Here is a 25,859-nt window from a genome sequence, read left to right on the forward strand (position 1 = left end):
ATGTATGGCTCGCGAGCCATAGGTTCCCGACCCCTGCCCTAAGTTAAAGTTATTTAAAATTGTACTTGGAGTATGGTAAAAGTACTTTAAAAATAGTCCTAAATGTCTACCCTTTAACAAATTCAACTCTGTGCAGGGTTAGGGTTAGCTGTGGTCCCTACAGTAGATTATATCACTAACTCTTCAGTAACTGTTCTATCATATGAGTTTATTTTGTCACAAAACTTTGTTTGTATAAGATATTTGGGCTAAATGTATTGTGTTTTTGGGCCCGCAGCTGACAGGGAACAGGAAGTATAAAAGCGTGTGCGCGTGTCTTCCGTGTGTTACTGTTAATTCCAGAGAAAAGGCGGGGCAATATATCTATTCCGGCAACCCGGTTAAAACTTTAACGGACCATTTGAACTTCACAACTAACTTTCTTTGTAAACTGTGTTTTATATGGCTGCGGGATACATGCAGACACCCTAGTATGTCTCATAATGAGGTAAATAGTTTATAGTCATCTGATAATATTGAGTTACAAAACATATTGCTATAATTTGAGAAATAACAATATTGAGATGCGAACTCCTACTTTCATTGTTTGTGGACTGTCGCTGTGCGTTCATGTACTAACTATATAGCGTTACCATATATGTATTACCTCGTTTACATTTGAGTACATCTAACAGGAATGTATGTGACTGTCGGCATGTAGACTGTTTTAAGTACACCATGTACCGTAGCCTATGTTTCGATGCACGTGTTGGTGAGTATAGCTCACTACGTTTAACAGTTCTTGGATTTGAGAAATGTAGGCTGTTACATGTTATAGCTTCCGCGGTTGATACATTTTCTGTGTGTAGGCTATACATATATGTGTATATGTATGTGTGTTTCTTTCCACAGGCACTAGAGCCCTGGGTCCAAGTGTAATGGCCACACCTCGAACAAGGTGGCTGCTGTCCATCTTGCTGGTCAACCTGCCAAATTGTTTTGCTCAAGGTAGGCTTAGTCAGTGTTTTTGCACATGTTCCTAAATAATGTATACGTGAAATTCTTCCTTTACTAAATACATATGCTTTGCTTGTGTTTTTTCTTCAGTTTTTTGCTACTTTACACTTTTAATCCACTGCATAGAGAGAACAATATCACTTTTTTAATCCACTACATTTATTTATAAGCCATATAATACTACTTAGTTTGCATGTTTTGAGGAAGGGTTCTTTGTGCTAAAATATGCACATTGCATGCCTAGACGTTTTCTCATTTGTAGACTTCCATATATTATTTTGCATCACTGCATGTATTGAAGAGGAAGTGGAGACAAGGCAAGGTCGCACCCAGACTCATCAAAGGGCTCATTTCCTGTTAACATAAACGTCAGTGCGCTTCCTTCCACATGCTGTGCACAGACATTGAATTGATCACCACTGAAACACTTTCGAGATATGTAAACGGTAACAGTCTTGTGATGAATAGAGAAAAAGTTGTTAGTGTGTTTGTGGGAATGGCCGGATGCACGCAAGAGTGAAAAGGCCTCTTTTTGTATTTTCTTGTTGTGAAGTTCATTCTTCTATTGCTTTCTGGCTACTCACGGCCTCTCTTTGCTATTATGACAATTAAATCTATCTGACTAAAACACTAATGAATATTAATAATAATTTACATTGCACAAGTAGTCAATACCAGGGCTGCCACCATTGTGCCCCTGAGTAAGGTACTTAACCCTGAGTTGCTCCAGGGGGACCGTCCCTGTAGTTAGTTCACTGTAAGTCACTCTGGACAAGAGCGGTTGCTAAATGACCTGTAATATAATGTAAAACTGCTCAAACTGACAGTAAATCAATACTGGATGTTTAGACTAGAATGAGCTTTGGAGAGTTTTTACAGATTTCCAGCAGCCAAGCATAGTGTTCATGTTGATTTCTTCAGGCTACTTGTGTGCATCTGTTTTTATTTTAGTTGTATATTTCTTTCTTAATTACTTTTTGTGACTCACACTATCCTGGAAGTCTGCAACAGTGTACCTTTGCTTGTTATACTCGTGGTGGTAGCTTTTTGGAATAACTATTTGAGTCTGTGTCACTGCCTCTAACTTTATATTATGTTTCCTGCTTAATGGATCTGCATCTATTGTTAAAGGCCCTGCCACACATATCCGTATGATAGAAACGTATGCCGGCCCATACGAAAATTTGTCAGAGTCCAAATACGTCCAACTTTTCAATTTGATCGGATCGGAAAAGTGAACATATACAGATACGCATGTCTAACCTATTGATAGCGCATCACTTACTAATACAAAATGTATCAGACGAATACCCAACAAATGCATAAGATATATGACGTGTGCTTCATAAGATATGCAGACGTTACGTGACGTTAGACATACGTGAATATGGAATACGTAGGTGAATACTTACCTACGTAAATATAGTACGTGAATACCTTCGTGACTACGTTAGAGGTACGTTAGATATAGGCTACGTCGGCAGCCAATTTATTGATAACGAGTGGATAACCTATTCCTACCCTATGTTAAGATTATGCCTGACGACGGAGTAACTTATTAAACGTGTTTCTACAGTACAGCTAGCGTTAAGCATTCTAGCCGTTCTCCAGCATCAGCATGACGTGAACCAGATGGCACTTTTCCAGCTCCGATACGTAAGTGATACGCTATCAATGTTTGACATGCGTATAATAATTCGTTATGTATTCGTTATGTATACGTCAGATACAACACCGCTGTGGAAAAGTTGGACGTATTTGGACTCTGACACATTTTGAGCTACTTTTCATATACGCCGGCATGTTTCTGCCATACAGAACTGTGTGACAGGGCCGTATATCTGGCGTGTTCGCCGTATTGTCTGCGTCCTTCAAACGATCACAACTTACCCTTAATTTATATCAACCTATTGCCGATATTTCGTATGCGCCGGCATACGTTTCTGTCATACGGATATGTGTGACAGGGCCTTTAGGACAGTACAATATTTAAAGAGCTCTTCATAATATGTGTCAAGTGATGTTTAAAAATAAAATCCAAACCTACAAGGTCTTTAAGATGTTTATTCGGTACACCTACCTTAAACTAACACAGCCTAATTCAACAGCCCTGCAAGAAATCCTACCTTCATCATTCAAATTATAATAAAAACAGTTTTAATTAAAACAGTTTTTATTATGAGATAAGGTCTTTTTTTAAATGTATTCTTTTATGAATTTGCTATGAACAGAGTTTCATTTTCGGTTCCATCCCTTACACTTGTTTCTCCAGGTCCTACTGCTGCTCCCTCTCATCCTGAGTGCTGTATCCCATGTGGTGAGATAAACAATTGTGCAGATATCCACTGTAGTTGGGATCCCAGGCTGGACCCTCAGATCCCCACAAACTACAGCTTGCACTGGGAGCCAGAACATACAGAGTAATCAAAAATATTCCATGTCATATTCATCCTACAACTTTAAAGTTTTGATGACCATAATCCGATAACTCTAAAAATGTTTTACTCCTCTTCTCTTGTCTTGTCTTGCCTTCTTTTCCAGGGTGGGGCATGTGATCAGTGGGACCAGTTTGGATTGGATTATCCCTCGTGAACACTTCAATAGTGGGAAACTTCGTGTTTGGGTCCAGGCTAAGAACCAGCTCGGTTCTGCCAAATCTCTGGAGGTTGTGTTCAATACAGCAGATATCAGTGAGTCAGTCTTGCACATTATTTTGTATGAAGACACACCCACCACCACCTACAACAACAACAACAACAACAACAACAATAATAACAGTAATAATAATAATGATAGTACTTGATGCCTTTCTGACAACCACAATCACAATAATTTACTTATTTAAATGAGAACAGGCTGGTACTGACTTTTGTCACTCTTGTAATTTGTACTTCAAATTATTGATTTAGATTTAAGTGATGTTTCATATTTGGTGGTTTTTATGTGTCTGTCTTTGTTTCTAGTCAAGCTGCCCCCTCCTAAAGTCACATCAAGCCACCAGGAAGAATTAGAGATTTCCTGGAATTCCACCTGTGATGAGCAGCAGCTCTCTGCGGGACCGTGTGATGTCAGATTTCAGAGGGAGGCAGATCAAGACTGGCTTCAGGTGTCTGGTTTAGGCTTTGTCTTTCACAATCTTTTCTTTTCTTCACCTCAACATGCTCAACATTGTGTAATGGAGTATGTTGACATTGAGGAGACAGCGCTGATTAAGGACTAAATAAATCAATTAATGTCCTGAAAAACAACTCAAAGATAATCTTGCAAGAAAATCTGTATATTGTTAATTAACAGTTTTTCCCCTTTCTACACAGGATGGGGATATAATCCATGGCAGCTATACAATCAACAGTCCCCAGGCCTGCACAATCTATGAAATTCAAGTTCGTTGTTCCTGTGACATAGGCTTGAAGAGTGACTGGAGCGCAAGCCACAGAATACGAAGCCCAGAGACAGGTGGGTCCTCATTTGTGATGTGGTCTCCAAGTTTAGCATCACGAAAGAGCTTGGAGAAGGTTGACAAATGTTTATAGTTTCTTTTGTTTGTTTTATGCTGCTTTTAACTGTTGAATAAAAACACATTAAAGGAATAGATGATTACCGAGGGTTAGATGAGAAGAGTGTTACCACTTTATTAACAGTATGCAGCTGATTAGCCTAGCTTAGCATTAAAGACTGGAAACAGTTAGCCTTGCTCTGATCAAAGGTATCAAATCCACCTACCAGCACCTTGAAAGCTCGATGATTAACACGCTATATCTTGTTCAAAATCCAGTATAGCTGTTCCCCCGTTTCCATCTAATTTACCTCACCAGTATTGTCTCCCCCTCTAAACAAATAAACATTTTCTATGCTAAAACTATAAATCACTGAGTTCACAAACCTTCACTGGGATTTTGATTTTGCCATTATCTCTCTGGTTTTCTCTCCTTGCTGATTTGTTCCTCTCTGGCTCAGCCCCTGTTGGAGAGCTGGATGTATGGCAGGACTGTGGGATATCCCAGGAAAGCTCTGACTGTGTTCTGGCCTGGAAGGTAGGTAAAACAATGACACACAATCATTATTCTCTGACTGAAAATAATGAACCAGAGTCTCACTTTAGGCAGACTTACCCCTTGCTAACTTCTCCTTCTCTTCATCCCATCCAGAAACTTCCTATATCTGCGGCTTGCGGTGTCATTTTGGGATATGAAGCCAGACTGTCTTATAATAATGGCACTCTGGTGTTGGTGAATGTGTCCGTAGCTGAGCCAAAGGACAGCTTGGTGTGTGGGGAGATGCAATGCCACTTCACTACCTCTCTAAAGGGTGTATCAACAGTCAGTATATCTGCCTACAACGCTCAGGGTGCCACAGTGCCGTCTTATCTCGCCATGCCAATACCAGGTCTCTATTGCCCAGAATGTTCGAAATTGCATACCAGCGTAGTGCATACTTCTTACTCAATCAGTATGTACTGTTTACTGCCGACTAAATCAATGATTAAGTATTCCATTACCAGCAGACTGTTTACACTAAAGTAAAGTGAAGCAATACTTCTTCTCTGCATCACTTGACTGTATCGATCAAATTTAAATTACCGGTCTGAACTACTGTTGAATGAAAATTATTTGTCACAAATTTTAATTTTAGAATTTTAATTTTAAGGCATATAAAAATTCTTAAATATTTTAGTGTTAAAACATTTTCTACAGTACCTTATATATGTCAGCTCCCACATTTTCTTCCTATATGTACTTTGACGTCATTCGACATCATCCGCAGTTATTTATAATTGATAATTAATGAATTGACACTTAATGATAAGTGTGTCATTCCTAAATCTTTGGTCAGTCCCTCAGTGGAAGTTATTCTGAGCAGCTTTGTTAATAAGTCTTAAAAGGAAACTCTTACCTAGAAACTTTAAGCAACATTTAGGAGGAGTCCTAAAGTCCCGGACAGCCCCTCAGTGCTCTGGTGTTTAACATGCATTTACTTTGTAATTTTGTTAAAATGGAACTAAAGTAAAAGTTGTGCTCACTGTTTTGAAGTGACATTTCTTCTAATTGTCTAATTCCTTCATTTGTATTTCTCCTATTATTGCGGCTCAGCAGAACTAACAAAGCATTTGTCTCTCCAAGGTAAAGAGAAAACAGAGCAAGCTATTCACCTCACGATGAATGAAGAGAACCTCACTGTATCCTGGGGTCTGTCCACTCAGCTCTCAGACAACCTGAAGGAATATGTGGTGCAATACAAACAAGCAGGAGGTCCTCCTGGCCAAGGATTTGATTGGGTCAAAGTGAAGAAAAACCAAACAACAGGATTGTTTAAAGGTCAGTTTGATTTGGGTATGTTCATAGCAATAGGTTAATAGAAAGGTTTACTCATACAACAATGCTGCCTAAATATTTCAAACATCTGATTGAGTAACTCCAGAAAGTGAAAGAGTACATTCATTTAAAGTGGCATCAGACAGCACCTGGCACCTGTATCGCTTTCTGTTCTCCTCAGAGCTACTAACAACACGAGAAAAACTGCATTTGTTTCCAAACATAGATGTTGAGAACATATTTTCTGTCCATTGATTTTCATATGAACAAGAAGATTGATCTACTTGTTCATATATCGTTAGTTACATTGCTACCTGGCTAACTTCACTATCCAAAGCAATGGTAAGAATCACAAAGAACTAGAAACCCCAATCTCAGTGCAATGAAAATAGGCCGAGTAAAATACCAGGTAGTATTAATAAGTAGGCAGGTTTTGTTACTTTCTGATTTATCTTAGAAGTTCTATGTAGTAGAGGTTCTACAGGTAACATTACTCCGGTTGTTCTAATATCTAAGGAAAGCTACTGTAAGCTATTTTGTTGAGTTACCTCTTAGCGAAATGCTTCCTGTTAAGCAGTTTTATTGTGAAAGGAAGGTTGCAAGGTTGTAGACAGAATTGCATTGCAAAGTAAGGATCATAAGGAACCAATCTAAATGCAAATGGTGTCATTATTCCACAGCCAATATATTGTGCAATCTACATGTACTTCATAAAGATGATTGAAGCAAAAATGTTGTCTATTGCCACTTTAAAAACTATGCCATGATTAAATAAACCATCACTCAATGATAATCAACACTTTAAGGTTGGCTGTTTAACTGTGGTGTGTGTCTCCGCCTACAGGTCGATATACAAAGTACACACCCTACAAAGTGTCACTGTTCACTTTATCGCACAGCAGAGAAGTCCATCACCTTTCATCAGTTATTGGATATTCACTTGAAGGATGTAAGTATTCAAGAATTGTTTTTGAGCTATATATATATACATATATATAAAACTTGTAATCATCATGTACCTTTTCTTATCCCTTTTCAGCGCCCTCCTCAGTGCCATCATTTCAGGTGTTCTCGATTGCTGCTACTCAAGTGACCTTGTTTTGGAAGTCCGTTCCCCTCTCCAAGCAGAATGGGGTGATCCTGTACTACCAAATAGTAGCAGACAGTAGAGTAGACGGACAAAACGGTACACAGCTACAATATATAACACAATTGTCCCATTGGATGGATTGGATTTACAAAATCAATATGCATGTGTAAAATAATGATGAATATATAAAAAGAAACAAAGAAAAAGTAGAAATAAGCAAGCTAATGTAATAGTATACTTAGTTTGGTGAGTCTCTGTCAGCTATTGTCTGGGTTCCTAACCTCACCACACAATTTCTCTCTTCTAGTGTACAATGTGAGTGCACCTCCAAATACTTTTAAGCTACTACATCTCAGTCCAGGACAGGAGTACGAGGTGCGGATAAGAGCTGTGACTGCAGCTGGGGCTGGAGTAAATGCCACCGCAAAGTTCAAAACGAAGCACCTCGAAGATTTTGGTATTGCATCACATCTTAATTATTTTCCTGTTGAATGCAATGAGCTTAGGATGAGCTGTATGACAAGAAAGTGTAATTTGATATTTCTTACAGCATAATATCTGGATTCATACGGGCTTGATTTGTTTTTTGGCCTCTATTCCATTGCTCTCTCTCTCTCTTTTTCAGGACATGTAATATTTCGAGTTGTGTCTGGAATCCTTTCCTTGGTTGTAATATGCGTTGCTACTTTGTACTGGTAAGATAATCATCTTAAACAACTTGTCTTTGACTTGTGTTATATTTATGAAGCTCTATTCTGTTATCGCTTAGATGTATAGCTGTAGTAGGTCACTTTTGTTTTCATTTTTGTTGGTGAATACTTTGACTATTGCACAATAATTTGGTGTTATACATTCTCAACTAATCTTTAATAACACTTGAAATACTTCTACAAGCTAAATAATGAGATATTCAGTGCTTGAGTGCTAAAACGTGGTGCCTCGAGTTATAAAAGGATATTAAATTCAAATTCTCTCCAATCTTCTTGTCTCATAAAATGTTGATGTGAACATTGAAGCGAACAATGCATTAATGTTCATGTTTGCTTTCAATTGATCTTCAAGATTGTGGAGTTATTGAATAATGAGGGGTGTCTTATGTTTTTTTTACTCTAATGTGTCTTCCAGTGCTTGTCGGGGAGAGAAAAAAGCGTGTCTGCCGTGTTTCTATTACAAAGTGCCAGATGCCCGCAACAGCCAAATTTTTAGAAACAAGAACCAGGTGAGAGAATGACTGAAATGATAGGACTCCTTTGTTTTCTGTGAGCCTTAGTCTAATCTCAGAAAATGGTTTACACTGATAGTTGATGCTGAGTAATGCCATTAGTTTTGCTGTTCCAGTGGTAACTGCCATCTTCTTGTAACATTGTCAAGTCCTAGTTTGTAAGTGTATTACCAAAACTCTTGGTTCTGTGTGTGATCTCCCAATAGATTAATGACCCCTGGGCTTCAACCTGCATTCCCATCTATGAGCCACATCCCAAGATCTCTCTGTTGGAGGTTGTTGAAGTCCAGCGCTGGGCTTTCAAGTCCTCCCTGGAGAAATCCTCCAACAATGACAGATTAACTAGACCATTGGTCGGAGATGAGTGCTCACAGATGGACTGCAAAGAGGATCAGAAGGAGGAGGCTGCCGCAGAGGAGTGTCCCAGGACAGACCATAGATATGGAAGAGAAGAGTACAGCAAAATGGTTGACTCAGATGAGGAGAGGGACAGGGAGGAGGAGAACAGGGAAGACTGTTGGAGCTCATCAGAGGAAAACCAGTCAACGTCTGGCTATGAAAAGCACTTTATGCCCACTGCTTGTGAAGTGCTGAAGGTGTGATGTTTTCTCTGGTTCATGGACATTCATCTCAGATGTGTTTTATTTTTTTAAATATGCAGAAGACTTTCAATGTTGAAATGTGATTTTAGACGATGACCCTGCATCTGTTTGTTTTGTATTTTTGTACGGTGTTCCTTTTTCTTACTTTTCCCATGCCAGTTACAACTCATGTGGAGCCCGCATATTTATCTTACGATGAGACTGGTCGTGAGAATATAAACCTAGAGTATTATTTCAAGAGGCAAAAAACAACAACAAATCCAGACAGGAGCCTCAATATAAAGTAAATCAGGAATTATTTGTCACTGACATTGTTAGCACTTGCTCATATACATGATCATTTGTATAAGGATCTCAGGAAACTGTGTGGAATGTTAGAAATATATTAGTATAGTACAGATATTTAAATTATCCACATGCACACACATTAAACTTTATATTTTGATAAGTAAAAGGTACATTAGACATACGTGCAACTGACATTTGGTGAACAAATAAACACTTAACAAGGGTCTGGCTACAGAGTTTCTAACTTTAGTGACAACAGAGCCATTCTAGTGGAATATGGTACAATATGTGATAGCACATTTAGCATACAGTCATTCCACAGCCATAATATTAAAGTATTACACCTAATAATCAAACATATAAAGCCCTATCCAACATCATGGCACAAATACAGAACAACACACCAGTGTCAGATAGTGATCGTGTATTAAATGTTGAATGTATACAAATGTACTGTTACTAAATGTCTGTTGACTGACTGAGCCATTATACATGTGTAACAAATGGGTGTTCATGGGGATGCGTTGTTGTTAAGTACTATGCTAAATGATGTCTGTGTTTTTTACTATGTCCAAAATGATTGATAGATGCATACAAATTGTGTATTATTTCCTGTAATATGCCTTGACAATGGCACTTTTTCAATGACAATTCTCCTTAACATTTCCTTGTAAATTATATATTGTATCTTTTTTTAATTGTGTGTATATGTAAATAAATAAATAAACTATAATAAGATGACATGATCATTTGAACACCTTCTAATAACTACATTTATAAAATATTAAATTCCAACAAAAATAGAATGAAAGCATAAAAAGATCATTTTTAAACTAAATATTTAATTTCATCTGAAAAAACAATGAGAGTTGAGGACATGTATGATATATATGTATTTCATAATCAAGACCCAACCCACATCCAGTAGATACTTCTATGAGTTATCATATATACATTTACTGTAAGGTAATGTAATCCATACCATTCATTATTATTTGGTTGTTTGTATGTCTACTTTATTTGTGCGATATGTTTTGTGCGTAATTATTAAACATTAATTTAAAAAATGTGAAAAAAACAAAAGGGCTCCTGTAATCTCGCGTAGTTAGCGAAATGTGTACTGAACGGAAGCCGCCATAGGTCAATTTCATTCGGCGTGCTCATTTGAACAAGAAGAACCGCTTCGAAGCACGGGAGGAGAGCGGCCCAGTACGATAATTCAACTTTCAAGTCAATATTGTACGTACAGTACGGTTGTACTTTAGTTTAACTTGTAGTTTAGATATATATTACATCCATCAGGCCGCCTCGTCGGGTAAGGTATTCTGTTAAAGCCAATATCGAAGCAAGTGTCCGTTATATAGCATTAGCCTAGCTAGTAGCATTAGCATTGCCAGTCAAAAACTATGACCAAGACGGCTTAGCGGCTAACGCCAGCTTGCAAAACGTGTTCACCAACTTTGTCTCTATAACTGGCTTCTAACGATGTATTGACCGCGATGCCTTACGTGGCCATTCAGATGTTATCTTATTCTTAAAGGATGCTTTGGTATAATGTTGCATTTAGATAGCAAACGGCGTTATTTTCCTGTTTTCATGCCGGGCACATTGTGACCACCCTGCCTGGAGCTGCCCTGTCGACCAGGCCCGAACAAGAAGGGCAACTTTGGTAGCATTAGGTAAACCGTGATTAGGCATCTTAAGTAGCGAGTAACCAACCGACGAATTAATCGATAATAGACTGTATAATGAGAGAGGACTAACCAGTCCAGTCAAATGTACGTTAGTTAATGTAAACCACATGGACTGTGAGCTAGGAACCAGACATGGCGGCCGTGCTAACGCTACATAGCTAACTTATTCCGCGACAACTTTTCTCACAGTATGGCTAACCTCAATGAATACGATCCTGAAGGAAATCGCGATTCTCGGTCAGCGTGCTGTACAACACGATGTTGAAATTTGAAGGAGATGTATTGCGACACAACGCGTTTCTGTAATTTAGACTAGCGGACCGGGTGGCGCGAGGATGGGGGGAGGATTAACTTGGAGTGGCTAAGCCGGGTCATAGAGATTTTAGCTAGTCGTGTTGTCTAATGACCTCATTTTTTGTACCACAAGCCGATGTCTATTTACAATTTTAGGTGTTGCCATGCTGGCACTTTGAGTCCAACCGTTGCTGCGTTTATCTAATCTCTCAAATTACCCCTTACCTAACAGTAGTGGGCCCATGTCCGCCTTGAACCTACACCATGTGCCCCTTCCTCTTCCTACATATACCCTTCCGCGTATTTATTTCTTTTTCAACCATCTAGTACATTGGTTAATTAAGTATAAATAACTGTAAATAGTGTCTGCGGAGGTTTTTATACGTTTTCAAATTGAGCACGGGCTTTTTGTTAGCAGTGTATTGCAGTTGACTTGTTGAAAATAGGTTACTAAAGATATCTTATTACGAATGCAGGCAAAAGTGGCCCAATTCTGTTTACTGGCATGACTGTATTTTTGTGATCAGCGTCAGTCATAAGGAAACGGATCTTTTCGATTTGGGCCTCTTTTCTCTATGGTCATAATTCATATAGAGATCTGATTTTTTTTTTCTTTCAATACCACCGTTCTATTGAAAAATCATGGGACTTTTACGTCACTCTAGATAAATATAAGTCACAATTCTGCCCTGCCTGGGGTCACTTGTTGAATACACAGTGAGGCGTTAGACTTTTACACTGGAATCTGATATTGTTCACATAAAAAAAATGTGAGCAGTCAAACAAATAAAATCACAACTGAGCAATTAATCCAAATTAAGCACTAAAGTTTGTGGTGTAGCCTTTGAATAAAATCCTATGACACCAGGAAATGCTATTGTGGCCTTTTACATTGTTTTCCTAATCATACATATGCATATGCACATGGACTTTGGAGATGATGCATCATAAAACATCTGACTACCAGTGATGGTGTTTGTATTCATACTGTCTGATCCAGAGACCACATGTATTTCTCTGTAGTTCTACTTTGTAATCTATGTACATTATGTGTATAGAACTAAATTAATATGTGGATTCATTTTTGTATGCATGTTTTTCTAGGATGGAGTGGCAGCCAGATGAGCAGGGACTTCAGCAGGTCCTCCAACTGCTCAAAGACTCGCAGTCGCCCAACACAGTCACGCAAAGAGCAGTCCAACAAGTATCCTACTTCAGTGCAATCTGAGGGTGTGCATAATAAAGCTAGTTATTGATATTTTACAAAATTATCCATGTCTAAGACATGCATGACTTTAGCACTAGTGCAAAGGGATTTTAACCTGTACCATGTTCATTTATTTTTTACTACTGCCATGTTATCATGTTGGGGTGTTATCCACATGTTGAGGATTTTACTGTAGTTGCCCAAAGTGGAGGGTGTCGGCAGTTGTTCATGTGCTTGTAGATGGCTCCCGATATGATACGCGAGTCGGCTGCAAAGCTGGGGAAGTCTTTAAAAAGAAAAAGGGTTCATTTTGCAAGCGTACACTTCCCCTTAAATGCAATTTTATTGCAGACTTTTAAAGCTATTCTCGTCTTTAACTACAACATTTTTCCCCCATTGTACAATTGTCAATTACATTACTTACCATAGAGATCAAAGGTTAGGCTTAATTTGGAAGCTGCAAGTGAAATGGTCCTTAACTGCCATGCTAGAAACTCGAACAGCTCAACCAATTTCCCGACTTCAACAACTATCTCATATTTGTTCTCACACGACTCAAAACTGAAGGTGAGTGGCCAGATATGCTTTTCCACTTTCCGCCTTTCTAGCACTACTATACTCTAATCTAGTTTGTTGATCTCGTTTGCTCTAGCAATTTCTTTTCTTTTTTAGAGGTATTTAAAAAGGTCTTAAAAGTCATTGGCTTTGTACAAAAAATGTGCAGATACCCTAAAACTAAAGCAAATTGTAATGGTGCAACTTTATATACCTTTTAGAACAATGTAATAAAACAATTGCACATGCCTGAAAAAATATGTTGAATGAATGTCTGGGTGTAGTTAAGAAGTGATGTGTGTGTGTGTGTATGTATGTGTATATATATATATATATATATATATATATATATATATATATATATATACACACACACAGGCTTACAAGCCCTTATTTAAGAATGATCCAATCAGATCCACATAGGGAAAAGAAAATATCCTGAGTTCAGGTAGAACTCAGAACTGGTAACAGGACAGGAAAATGTTGGGTTGGTGCATCGATACTGGTTATTAGGATACATTTGAATTGTAGGGCTGCCCTGTTGGTTGATAGATTTCTTAAGTTGATAAGTCATTCAGCAAGAAAAAATAGTTATTTCTGAGAAACTTGCAAATCTCTAGTAAACGCAAGACATAAAGTGCTTTTGCATGATTTTTTGTGTGAATAAACTCAATTTACAGATCTGTCGATTTTTAAATCAACTAACCAATAAGTCAACAATTGTATGGGTGTTAGTTGACTAGGAATTTCTCCAGTCGTGGACAGCCATATTAAATTGTATAAAAACAAATCCCTGTAAAACTGCGGGCTTTTAGCCTATAGTAACAACCATGTTCTATATACTCATACATTATTAGTTTTTTCTCAAACTATTTGTACCTTCCTTCCACTTCCTCTCCCCAGACGAGCCCACTCGCTCTCTTAGCGGTCTGATACTAAAGAACAATGTTAAGGCCCACTACCAGAACTTCCCCCCAACTGTTGCTGAATTCATCAAGCAGGAATGTCTCAACAACATTGGTGACCCCTCGCCGCTCATTCGTGCCACCATTGGTGAGTTTGTGTGTTTTGTGGGCATTGTATCGGTACAATACACCTATTCTCCCCCCACTTTAATCCTGTTACCCTCTGGAGATGATGCATAAAAACATTAAACACCTGATTGTCCATGAAGGCTTTTGTATTCATACTGTCTGATCCAGAGCTGCTGCAAAGGCTCATGTCCCGTTGATTATAAATCTATCTGACAGCATCTATCTTGTTTCTCTCTTGCTCCACTAGGCATCCTGATAACTACTATTGCCTCCAAGGGAGAGCTACAAACATGGCCTGAGCTGCTTCCACAGCTCTGCAACTTGCTCAACTCGGAGGACTACAACATCTGCGAGGTCTGCACTTATCCTGCTCCTCTGTTTGTTATTTTGTAATTTTTTGTTTTTACTTTAAAAAGCAGGGTTGTCACTTTTCTTTAAAGCCCTACGCACCCACACCATTTTCTTTATTAGGTTGAAGGTATGTGTAGGAATTACATGAGGCCACCAAACATCATAAAGTGATAAATATTTAATTTGCCCCACCCTAGCAGATGCAAAAAAGCTAGAAGAGGTGAACCACGAATGTGCAGATCCTTTGAAAACATCCAAAAATATTAATTTATTAGTTTTTACAATATTGGCATGTAAAGACAGGATCAATGTTAATGGATTAGTTTTGTCACTGTATGACACATTGGGAATCCAATAGTTTATCTCGTAGTCCTTAACAGGCTTTGTATCTTCAACATGGAGTTGGACTTTTAAGTCCGTCTTGCTTCTGGACATGATGAAACACCCAGCTCATTGATGTACAATGATACCTTAAGTTCCTATATTTTCTGATCCAGATTTACCAAGTCTGTGCTAGGCTGTTGTGCAATGGTAGTATTTCCCCCCCAATTTCTATATTTTTCTTGATGTGTCAGCTCACACTTCTGAGTCTTAATACTTTTCTCATAGTTGTGTCTATTTTTGACATAAATACCCATTGTGGGAAAGATTTATTGACTGAAAAGTTCTGCATTTGTGAATAAAATTAATTATTAAAGCGAAGTCTGTACAGTGCACTCAGTACGTTGCTCCATATTTTTCTGATGCAGTCTCACTCTCTCCTCTGTCCCTGTATGTTTGCGTTTGATTTGACAGCCTCTCTGTGTATGTCCGTGTCTCAGGGCTCGTTTGGAGCACTGCAGAAGATCTGCGAGGACTCGTCGGAGCTGCTGGACAGCGACGCTCTGAACCGACCGCTCAACATTATGATACCAAAATTCCTCCAATTCTTCAAGCACTGCAGCCCCAAGATTAGGTACAGGAGAGAAAGAGACTCTGATTGTTTTCTCATTATCATCTGGGCGTGGTGCATAAAAACAACTGACTGACAATGAAGGTGTTCGTATTCATACTGTCTGATCCAGATATTCTGACCTTCCTGTCACTTTTAACCCTCACACAATGACGTACGACTTAATAGTGACATTCACTGCTAATTCTGTTTATTAGATCACTGTAATAGTTTTCTTTCTGGGTTCCTCTGTGTTGCCAGTCTGTGACCAAACACTAATTATTATTATTACTACCTTTTGTGCTGACACTAGCACTATGCAAGGTGATGCGTCTGCTTATAAGTTAAACTGACACATTCTTTCGTCACTCATCCCCCTCTCTGTTTGACTCTACTGTTAACATGTTATACTGGCTTTATCAACTTCCCTGTTGGTCGCTGCAGGTCTCATGCCGTCGCCTGTGTGAACCAGTTTATCATCGGAAGAGCCCAGGCCCTAATGGACAACATTGACCCATTCATAGAGGTGAGCTGTGTTTTGATTGGTTAATGGGACTGTATTGCTGCGTTTGAATAGCAGACCAGAGAAAGTTTGGCATTTCTTTTTTCTTTTCTTTTTCTTCTCCCTAAATAAATAATTTCTTATATAACACTATTTCTCCTCTTCCCACTAGAGCCTTTTTGCGCTGGCAACTGATGAGGACTCTGAGGTTCGAAAGAACGTGTGCCGAGCCCTGGTCATGTTACTGGAGGTCCGCATTGACCGCCTGATCCCCCACATGCACAGCATCATCCAGGTAAGTGTTGGACATCTGCTCAATCATTTGTGGAGCTCTTGCTGGTAATTAGATGCGAGAGAACATTGCGTTAATAATTCACTCCATTAAGTAGTCTTTTAAAGGTGCGTTCACACCACATCTGATGCTGCGTTGCAAAAGTCATCGTTGAGATTATCCTGACGTTTAATCAGAAATGAAGAAAAATATAGACTAGACTGTGTTTCTCTTTGTTTGTTGTGAACTCGGCATACGTCCGTCTTGTATCTGGAAATGATGACACACCCAGCTCATTGATTTACAATGATACACAATGTTCCTATATTTTCTGATCCAGATTTTTCATGGCTCTGTGTTGGGATGTTGCACAAAAGTGTTTTTCTAAATCCCCTTTTGATACTATAATACGTCAGATCAGGTCTGAAATGTTTAGTCTCAAGTCTACTTTTCTCATCTCCTCCAGTACATGCTGCAGAGAACCCAGGACCCCGATGAGAACGTGGCTCTGGAGGCCTGCGAGTTTTGGCTGACTTTAGCGGAGCAGCCCGTCTGTAAGGAGATGCTGTCTGGACACCTGGTGCAGTGAGTAGCATTAACTACTGATGTAATGTGGAAGTTTCATGTTACAATGATCCTAGCCAAAGTAATTTCATTTCACGATATTATCCTGATAATATTAAAAATATGCTTAAAACTATTCTAAAGATAAATCAGCTGTGCATAAACACAAATGATCAAACTTGAGCAAGTAACACGAGGAAAAGATTCTCTTTATGTTTGTTGTGAACGTCCATCTTGAATCTGGAAATGATGAAACACCCAGCTCATTGATTTACAATGATACACAATGTTCCTATATTTTCTGATCCAGATTTTGCACAAAAGTGTATATTTTTTATTTTCTAAATCCCTTTTTGATACGGTAATACTTTGTCAGATCAAGTCTGAAATTCTGTGGACCTTGTCTTAAATAAGGTTTCCTCCCCCATAAATAAAGGATACAAAATAAAAACAATTGTGAATGTTCTTTCTTGCACGATGATTCCTGTGTTAAAAGAAATCGGGATCTATTTTTCCACTTTTCTAATATGATGGCGAGCTTAGTGTTTAAGTCCCTCATGTGAAGATTCACGATTATCCTGATGGAAATTCAGCACAATCAAATTATGTTTGCGCAATTACCGATTTAATTCCTATATCATTAAATCAACATGAAACTTTCAATATGGTTTTATACTGTTAAAGATTTGATTGTCACATCTAGTTAGTCGTGTTATACCGTCTCTAGGTTTTACTCAATACTTAGTTTGATTATTTTAATACAGAATAAGCCTTCTTATAAACTTGTACATGGGATTTGTTTGCTGTTTTAACTAATCTTTCTCTCCCCCTTGATATAGACTGACACCTATCTTGGTAAATGGGATGAAGTATTCCGAGATAGACATCATACTATTAAAGGTAAGTGTTTTTTGTTTTGCACGATTGCTGATGATTTTAAAGTTTGTATTGCATCTGGACATGATGAAACACCCAGCTCATTGATGTACAATGATACCTAATGTTCCTATATTTTCTGATCCAGATTTCCCAAGGCTTTGTGCTAGACTGTTGTGGTACTTTTCTCTCAATCTCCATTCATTTTTAAAAAATAATATTTGAATAGACTCATTGGGAGAAAGATGTATTGACTGAGAAAAGTTTTGTTTTTGTGACTAAAATGGATTAAAAAAAAAAAGTATCTTAAAATCCAAAAAACAATGACACACAGGTGTAAGTGGCTCAAAAAGTACATATGTCGCTGATGTAAAATGTGTGTTTGTCCAGGGTGATGTGGAGGAGGACGAGGCTGTACCAGATAGTGATCAGGACATCAAACCCCGTTTCCACAAGTCGCGCACGGTCACCCTGCAGCACGAAGGAGGGGAGGGTGAGGAGGGCGAGGACAATGATGACGACGATGATGATGACGACGACACGCTCTCTGACTGGAATCTGCGTAAGTGCTGTAGAAATGCAGTTAGAGATGTGCCAACATGTGAAAAGGGACCTTCTGGTGATTGACATTTTGTCAGGGTGTGGGTCTGAATCCATCTTGTCTTTTGCTTATCGTCTCTACTCTTCCATATCCCTCTCTGCAGGTTGTACATTAACTTAAAACAAAAAAAGTTGCGGTGTTTCCATAAAGATTTGCCTTTTTAACTCTTCAAATGTCATCGTTGAGATTATCCTGACGTTTAATCAGAAATGAAGAAAAATATAGACTAGACTGTGTTTCTCTTTGTGTTTGTTGTGAACTCGGCATACGTCCGTCTTGTATCTGGAAATGATGAAACACCCAGCTCATTGATTTACAATGATACACAATGTTCCTATATTTTCTGATCCAGATTTTTCATGGCTCTGTTAGGATGTTGCACAAAAGTGTTTGTTTGTTTTTCTAAATCCCCTTTTGATACGATAATACTTTATCGTCAGATCAGGTCTGAAATGTGTTTCCATAAAGATTTGCCTTTTTAACTCTTCAAATGTAGCACACTTACACAACTACTGGGCTGGAAATGTTGTTTTGGAAAGTTCAGATGTCAACTACAGTTTAGACAAGTAAAACATCTTCATGACCAGCATGTTGGGGGTTAAGAATGATTCTGATTGGGCTTTTCCTTTTAATTTAGGAAAGTGTTCAGCCGCAGCACTGGACGTGCTGGCCAATGTGTTCCGTGACGACCTGCTGCCCCACCTCCTGCCGCTGCTTAAAGAACTGCTCTTTCACCCCGACTGGGTCGTCAAGGAGTCTGGCATCCTGGTGTTGGGGGCCATTGCTGAGGGTAAGACTTACACGACTACATTACTCAAGTTTTTTGTTTTGGATGATTTCTCCTCACAATATTCAATGTTTTAAAACAATTGTGAAACATAATTATCTAGTCCTCTTGATAGGCTGAGTTTAAACATGGAGTTGGACTATTAAGTCCCTCTTGCACCTGGACATGATGAAAAACCCAGCTCATTGATTTACAATGATACCTAATGTTCCTATATTTTCTGATCCAGATTTACATAATCTCAGCATATCCCCACCTAAACCTGAACAAATGTTTCCAATTGAGAATAAACAGACTATGGGAGGCCAGAGGCTCGTTACAGACGTTTGCAACTAAACACCCATCAGTACTGAGCTAAATAATAAAATACATAAAAAGTCAGGTATACAAAGTATATCTACACACATTACGGTAGAGACTAATGGTAAATATTCATATTGGCAAACATCGGAAACATATTGTCAGCATACTGAAAGTAAAAAGTATTTATACTCACTATACATCACTAAGTGCTTTACAGTAATAAACGACATGATTAAACGATAAAACCCAGACTACAAACATACAAACTGTCAGCTAACTAACAATTTCATAATTTAAGTTGCGTCAGGTTATTTCTGTTGCTCTAAATCATTAACTAAAGAAGTTTCCTTCAGGAAAAATCTGATTGTCCTTTTTTAAAGTAAAACTTCCTTTCCCCTTTTTAATGATTTGCTCCCCTCTCCATTCCCCAGGCTGCATGCAGGGCATGGTGGCCTACCTGCCAGAGCTGATTCCCCACCTTATCCAGTGTCTATGTGACAAAAAGGCCTTGGTGCGCTCAATTGCCTGCTGGACCCTGAGTCGCTATGCACATTGGGTGGTCTCCCAGCCCCCAGACTCCTTCCTCAAACCCCTTATGACAGAGCTTCTTAAACGCATCCTGGACGGCAACAAGAGGGTGCAGGAGGCCGCTTGCAGGTGAGCAACATCACTCTTCTTTTTCGTATGGGGATATGATGACAATCCCAGCTCATTGAAAAACAGTGATACACTTTTGTTTCCAATATTATGTGATCCACATCCTGCATGTATCATTCCTAGACTGGCAGAACCATATCAAAAGATTAAATATTGACATGTCCTCCATCTTGGTTTCCTCTCAGTGCGTTTGCTACCCTGGAAGAGGAGGCGTGCACAGAGCTGGTGCCCTACCTGAGCTTTATTCTGGACACACTGGTGTTTGCCTTTGGGAAGTACCAGCACAAGAATCTCCTCATTCTCTACGATGCCATAGGAACTCTGGCGGACTCAGTGGGTCACCACCTCAATCAGCCTGTAAGTGCCTGTGAAATTTAGACCTGCACGCAGTCTTTTTCACCACATGCAAGATCATACGTTTCCATCTTTTCTATAAAAAAATAAACAATAAAAAGGTTTGATACTTTGTTTTTGCCCTGAGTTGACTGGAATGATCTTTGCACATAATTAAGTTTTTAAAGGAATCGGTGCTCATTTTGCAAAAACTGCTTATTCGATGGTTGATATTACCACTCATTTGTTTCAAACTTCGTTTTTTGTTCAGATAAACAAAGAGATAATGCTAATGAGTGAGTTTATAGGTGCTTTTATGTGGCTTTAGTTACTGCTAGATGTTACCCATGCTTTCGGTCTTTATGCTAAGCTATCTGCTGAATCTAGCTTTAAATTGAACGCACAGTTGGAGTGTTCTGTTTTGCTTAAATTAAAATGAAATAAAAACTTCAATTATGTCTTTGTTGAAGACTTTAAATGGAAAGGAAAACCATGATCAAACTCTTTTTAATTGTTTCTCAGGAGTACATTCAGAAGTTGATGCCCCCCCTTATTGCCAAGTGGAATGAGCTGAAGGACGAAGACAAGGATCTCTTCCCACTACTAGAGGTGAGATGTTTATTTTAAAAGTAATACTTGAACTATAGGTAATTCTTATTTCATTTGGCACATCAGACAAAAGAAAAATAAAGGCCAAGATAATCGATGTTTTTTTTTTTTTAAATGGTTGCTTTTCCTAAAAACAAAAGCGCAGTATCTGGATATGATGAAACACCCAGCTCATTGACAAAAGATGATACATTTTGTTCCTATATTTTCTGATCCAGAGACGTAACACTAGGTGGCACAGTTGAGCGTTTTCCATCTCGAGTCTGTGCAAACGCCTTTTTGTTTTTCACTTTGTCAGTAATAGTTTTTCTTGGAACATTTTCCACAGTGTATTCTTGCCAAAATATTTTTCTACAGTTGAGAGCAGGCGGAACCGTCTTCAAAGAGACATGTAAAAATCTTTTTCAGACCAATTAGGATTTTTAGCAAACAATGAGGTTGATAAAGGTGTTTGACTGCTTTTATGTCGTTTTTATTGGTTGTACACCCCTGACAACACATTGTGCATGTCTGTGTTTTTACAAGTCATCTTTGTTTCTTCCAGTGTCTGTCGTCCGTTGCCACGGCCCTGCAGAGTGGGTTTCTGCCTTACTGTGAGCCCGTCTATCAGCGCTGTGTCACACTAGTCCAGAAGACACTAGCTCAGGCTATGGTGAGAATGCAAACACGCACACAAATGTATAATATAATAAAAATATATTTGTTGTGCATTTAGTGATCTTTTTATCAGAGATACGTAAGAGACATTGAAACTTCACTGCCCCGTCTTTACAGATGTACAACCAACATCCAGACCAGTATGAGGCTCCTGACAAAGATTTTATGATTGTGGCCTTGGATCTGCTGAGCGGCCTGGCCGAGGGTTTGGGGGAACACGTGGAACAGCTAGTGTCCCGCTCGAACATCATGACCCTGCTTTTCCAGTGCATGCAGGTACAAAGGAGTGTGTTTTGTAGTTTCTCTCTTTATGAATGTGAAAATATGCATCAAAAATGTTTTTTTATGAAACGAATTCTAACGCTCAAGTGTCTGGTTTGTGTTGCAGGATACAATGCCTGAGGTCAGGCAAAGCTCCTTCGCTCTGCTGGGAGATCTAACCAAGGCATGCTTCCTCCATGTTAAGCCCTGCATTGGTGAGTGTGCTTCATCTGACTGTCTAACTCCACCATTACATCACATATCCACTGTTTGTGTTTTAACCAGTGTGTGTGTGCATTTCATCCCTCCAGCTGAGTTCATGCCTATCCTGGGGCTCAACCTAAACCCAGAGTTTATATCTGTGTGTAACAACGCCACCTGGGCCATTGGAGAGATCGCCATGCAAATGGGTGAGAAAGCAGATTGCGCTTATTTTTCTTTAAAAAAATAAAATATTTTTTATTATGTTTTACAAACGGTTGCTATCCCTGAAAACAAAAGCCCAGTATCTGGATATGATGAAACACCCAGCTCATTGACACAAGATGATACATTTTGTTCCTATATTTTCTGATCCAGATATAGCAACCTCATATTGCACTAGTTGGCACAGTTGAATATTTGCCATCTTAAGTCTGTGCAAACCACACTGCACACACCCTTTTGAAATTAAAAGTTCTTGGAACTTGGACTTTTCCCTCAGTTCATACTTGCCAGAACATTTTCTAATCTTTCCGAACAGACCAAAAAGTTGTCTATAGCTATAGAGATGTACATAACATTTCTAGACCAATTAGGGTTTTGGCAAACTTTGCCTAACTTTTTATTTTATTTTTTAACTGTGGCAATAGTGGTAAGGATTGAGTACGTCCTGTAAAACATGGACATTTTCTGGTAACAGAAACCTCATAACAAACAGAAACCTATATTGCCCAGACCTCTTTGTATTAGAAGTAATCCATCACTAATCAATCATGTGTTTCTCTAGGTGCCGAGATGCAGCCGTATGTGGGCGTGGTTCTGCCAAACCTGGTGGAGATCATCAATAGACCCAACACACCCAAGACTTTGCTGGAAAACACAGGTATACACACGGTTGTACATACACGGTCATACGCACAGTTTAAGTTGGGACATGTTTCAAACATTGGAAAGCATCGGATGTTTACAGGGAGTTGAGGTAAATTTGTTTTTCTTTTGTCTCCCTGTGTGCAGCCATTACAATTGGCAGACTGGGTTACGTCTGTCCCCAGGAGGTGGCACCACAGCTGCAGCAATTCATAAGACCATGGTGAGAATATTATCATTCTGATATCATGAAATACCAATTGATTTAAAATGAGACGTAGCCCTTTTGTGTTTTCTGGTCCAACTGTTCTTCTTGCACTACGTAGTTTAGAAAAGTGGAGAAAAAGTCTTTTGTTGGAAGAAGAAAAGGAAGTGATGGGAAAGAAATACAATTTTAGCTCATCATAAAGGCCTTATGTCCTCTTTGTGCCTTTTCCCAGGTGCACATCGTTGAGGAATATCAGAGATAACGAGGAGAAGGACTCGGCCTTCAGGGGAATCTGCGTGATGATCGGCGTCAACCCTGCAGGAGTGGTGCAGGTGAGCTGATGTGCTTTAAAACTGTTACAGAGGTTGTCCAGCAGAGTCTCTTCTGGAAATGATGAAAAACCCAGCTCATTGATTTACAATGATACACAATGTTCCTATATTTTCTGATCCAGATCTTTCATACCTCTGTGTTGAGATGTTGCACAAAAGTGTTTTGTTTTGTTTTTAAATCCCTTTTTTGGTAACGATGATACTTTGTCAGATCAAGTCTGAATTTATTTGTCTCAAGCGTGTACTTTTCTAAGCGGTGATACATTTTGTTCCCGGATCCAGAATCGCACTGTTCATCTCTGATCTAAGTATACGAAAGGTCTGAATTTACTTGTAACAAGTCCCCTCCCTGTCCAGGACTTCATCTTCTTCTGTGACGCTGTTGCCTCCTGGGTCAACCCCAAGGACGACCTGAGAGACATGTTTTATAAGGTGAGTGCCTCGTCAAAGGAATACATATTCCTGAATCTATCCTACCATAGACCTTAATTTAGATGACTAATGTCAATAAAAATGTTCCCCCCTCATGTGTAGCACTCGCTCGCCACACTCTGTGATGATCACTTATCAGACATTCGAAATCTGATTACATGTGCGGATGATTTTTTGTGTCTGAGAAGTGTGTGCAGAGCTTGCTGTTTGGGAAGGGAGAGCAGTCGTGTGTAAACGCAAAACTGGGAAATGTTCACATGTTCTGAGGCATGCGAGGGAAAACAAAGTTTTTAAGGTCATGCGGGGCGGGTCATTGATTTACAAATGGTCATTTTGTGGGTGAAGTATTCCTTTTTGAACCCACTACTTAAAATGCATCCTTTTTTTATAAAGAGTTAAGTCAACCTCCATGTTGGTTTTTTCCTTTTCTTTTCCAAGATCTTGCATGGCTTCAAGGATCAGGTCGGGGAGGAGAACTGGCAGCAGTTCTCTGAGCAGTTCCCACCTCTGTTGAAGGAGCGCCTGTCGGCCTGCTATGGCGTTTAACCCAAACCTCTTCCTCGTCCACACAGGACACCAACCTGTTAGGTATGTCCTGCAAAAATGCAGCATAACCCCTCAGATCTGGAGATGATGAAAACCCCAGCTCATTGATAAACAATGATACATTTTGTTCCTATATTTTCTGATCCAGAATCCCCTTTTTAACCCCCCAACCATTCATATGAGCTCTACATTTACTTGTATAATGTGATTGTTAATATCTTTTCTCACTTCCTCTTTGTCTTTTCTCCAGGTTAATGTAGGGTAGGGTTACTGGGGAACTCATTGCACTGCCCAGATTGTGGGGAGAAACAAGAGCTGGAAGGATGTGACTGGCCTTGATCCTCCATTCAGCGGATGGCCCCCCTTCCCCCCGCGCCCTGTGTGTCTCTCTAAGGGAGGGAGGGTGGGAGGAGGGTGGTGGGTGTGGGAGGGTAAACTGGGGATATACATATACCTCTCGGATTAAACGCCTCACTAAATCCAACACACTCAAAAGTGACTTTCGCCAACGGCACCGCAGGGATCCTAGGTGAGGTAGGTGAGGCTGGCTCTGACCGCCCCCTCCTCGATTTGACTATTTCTTTAAGATGGGTGACGGCTGGGAGGGGAGGGGGGGTGGCAGACGGGTACATAAAAAGGAATTATCTGAACCAGCATAGGGTGCCACAGTCCCAAACACCACAATACACGTAGTCCGTAGACTCGCACACGTAGATGTGTTTAAACAGGCTCGTGCCTGAAGCTAAACAAAAAACCGTGAGACGCTTTTACTAAGTAACAATGCAGGAAATGTGCACAAATTGTTTGCACCTTTTACGGAGAAATTGCACAAACCATTTGGTGTGCATATACATGGGTCTTATTCTCTCTTCACATGTACATTTAGATGAATTTAATTTCCTTCCTCTTCCCTCGGTTACTAAATTCCTCTCGAATCATAGGTCTCTCCGCCCCCCTCGTTTGAGGCAAAAGAAGATGCAGTAGGGCTGTCTAAGGTTTTAACACCGCAGTACCAAGTTATTGCATGGCATATGATCACCTCTTAAGTGACGCATGTTTAAATGAATGTCCGTCTTGTTGCGCAATTGATTTATTATTACATTAATTGTCGTCTGTATGGGGAGGCTGCCATAATTTGAAGCTGTCAGGTGCTTGGTTTGTTTGTCCTCCCATTCATCCATATAGTCTAATCAAAGTCCGTTTTAGTTTTATTGGAGGCGGTGCTTGTGAAGACCAACTATAGGTAGATAAATACAGGAATGGGCTTCATTTCCGA

The 25,859-nt window shown here is 39.3% G+C and overlaps 2 protein-coding genes and 2 non-coding genes across 6 annotated transcripts; all 4 read left to right on the top strand.

Annotated features, from left to right (window-relative positions):
• The first annotated feature begins 348 nt into the window (after nucleotides 1-348).
• il12rb2l (interleukin 12 receptor, beta 2a, like) lies at nucleotides 349-10,256 on the top strand. 3 transcript variants are annotated; one of them, XM_029438707.1, is made up of 15 exons: nucleotides 349-487; nucleotides 892-987; nucleotides 3,269-3,416; nucleotides 3,538-3,686; nucleotides 3,960-4,102; nucleotides 4,311-4,452; nucleotides 4,954-5,030; nucleotides 5,145-5,382; nucleotides 6,117-6,311; nucleotides 7,153-7,257; nucleotides 7,348-7,494; nucleotides 7,706-7,855; nucleotides 8,024-8,093; nucleotides 8,524-8,617; nucleotides 8,827-10,256. In XM_029438707.1, exons 2-15 carry the CDS (start codon nucleotides 918-920, stop codon nucleotides 9,220-9,222), a joined length of 2,124 nt encoding a protein of 707 aa, XP_029294567.1. In that variant the 5' UTR covers nucleotides 349-487; nucleotides 892-917; the 3' UTR covers nucleotides 9,223-10,256. The 3 variants fall into 3 exon arrangements, with proteins under 3 accessions (XP_029294567.1, XP_029294568.1, XP_029294569.1); XM_029438708.1 differs by having other exon boundaries at nucleotides 6,123-6,311; XM_029438709.1 differs by lacking the exons at nucleotides 349-487; nucleotides 892-987 and having other exon boundaries at nucleotides 3,269-3,313.
• Nucleotides 10,257-10,620: 364 nt separating this feature from the next.
• On the top strand, nucleotides 10,621-24,983 carry LOC115012095 (transportin-2-like). Its single transcript, XM_029437552.1, has 25 exons — nucleotides 10,621-10,749; nucleotides 12,603-12,702; nucleotides 13,197-13,272; nucleotides 14,164-14,313; nucleotides 14,542-14,648; nucleotides 15,467-15,600; nucleotides 16,021-16,102; nucleotides 16,251-16,373; nucleotides 16,816-16,934; nucleotides 17,753-17,813; nucleotides 18,180-18,351; nucleotides 19,028-19,180; nucleotides 19,912-20,137; nucleotides 20,323-20,494; nucleotides 20,993-21,079; nucleotides 21,624-21,731; nucleotides 21,854-22,012; nucleotides 22,125-22,212; nucleotides 22,309-22,407; nucleotides 22,986-23,081; nucleotides 23,213-23,288; nucleotides 23,506-23,605; nucleotides 23,963-24,037; nucleotides 24,476-24,625; nucleotides 24,834-24,983. Exons 2-24 carry the CDS (start codon nucleotides 12,604-12,606, stop codon nucleotides 24,581-24,583), a joined length of 2,670 nt encoding a protein of 889 aa, XP_029293412.1. The 5' UTR covers nucleotides 10,621-10,749; nucleotide 12,603; the 3' UTR covers nucleotides 24,584-24,625; nucleotides 24,834-24,983.
• LOC115012889 (small nucleolar RNA SNORD41) lies at nucleotides 12,430-12,498 on the top strand. Its single transcript, XR_003832736.1, has one exon. It is a non-coding gene; the product is annotated as a small nucleolar RNA SNORD41 (small nucleolar RNA).
• Nucleotides 14,389-14,462, top strand: LOC115012890 (small nucleolar RNA SNORD41). Its single transcript, XR_003832737.1, has one exon. It is a non-coding gene; the product is annotated as a small nucleolar RNA SNORD41 (small nucleolar RNA).
• Nucleotides 24,984-25,859: the final 876 nt, after the last annotated feature.

This window comes from Cottoperca gobio, chromosome 8 (assembly GCF_900634415.1).
Source record: "Cottoperca gobio chromosome 8, fCotGob3.1, whole genome shotgun sequence".
NCBI classification, from domain to species: domain Eukaryota; kingdom Metazoa; phylum Chordata; class Actinopteri; order Perciformes; family Bovichtidae; genus Cottoperca; species Cottoperca gobio.

Bases quoted from the DNA above. Each gene is read 5' to 3' on its own strand.
- LOC115012095 (XM_029437552.1), top strand. From the start codon at position 12,604: ATGGAGTGGCAGCCAGATGAGCAGGGACTTCAGCAGGTCCTCCAACTG. The intron at 22,213-22,308 runs GTGAGTGTGCTT...TCATCCCTCCAG, and splicing joins CCATGTTAAGCCCTGCATTG to CTGAGTTCATGCCTATCCTG. The intron at 23,289-23,505 runs GTGAGAATATTA...GCCTTTTCCCAG, and splicing joins CAGCAATTCATAAGACCATG to GTGCACATCGTTGAGGAATA.
- il12rb2l (XM_029438707.1), top strand. From the start codon at position 918: ATGGCCACACCTCGAACAAGGTGGCTGCTGTCCATCTTGCTGGTCAAC. The intron at 7,258-7,347 runs GTAAGTATTCAA...ATCCCTTTTCAG, and splicing joins TGGATATTCACTTGAAGGAT to CGCCCTCCTCAGTGCCATCA. The intron at 7,856-8,023 runs GTATTGCATCAC...TCTCTTTTTCAG, and splicing joins GAAGCACCTCGAAGATTTTG to GACATGTAATATTTCGAGTT.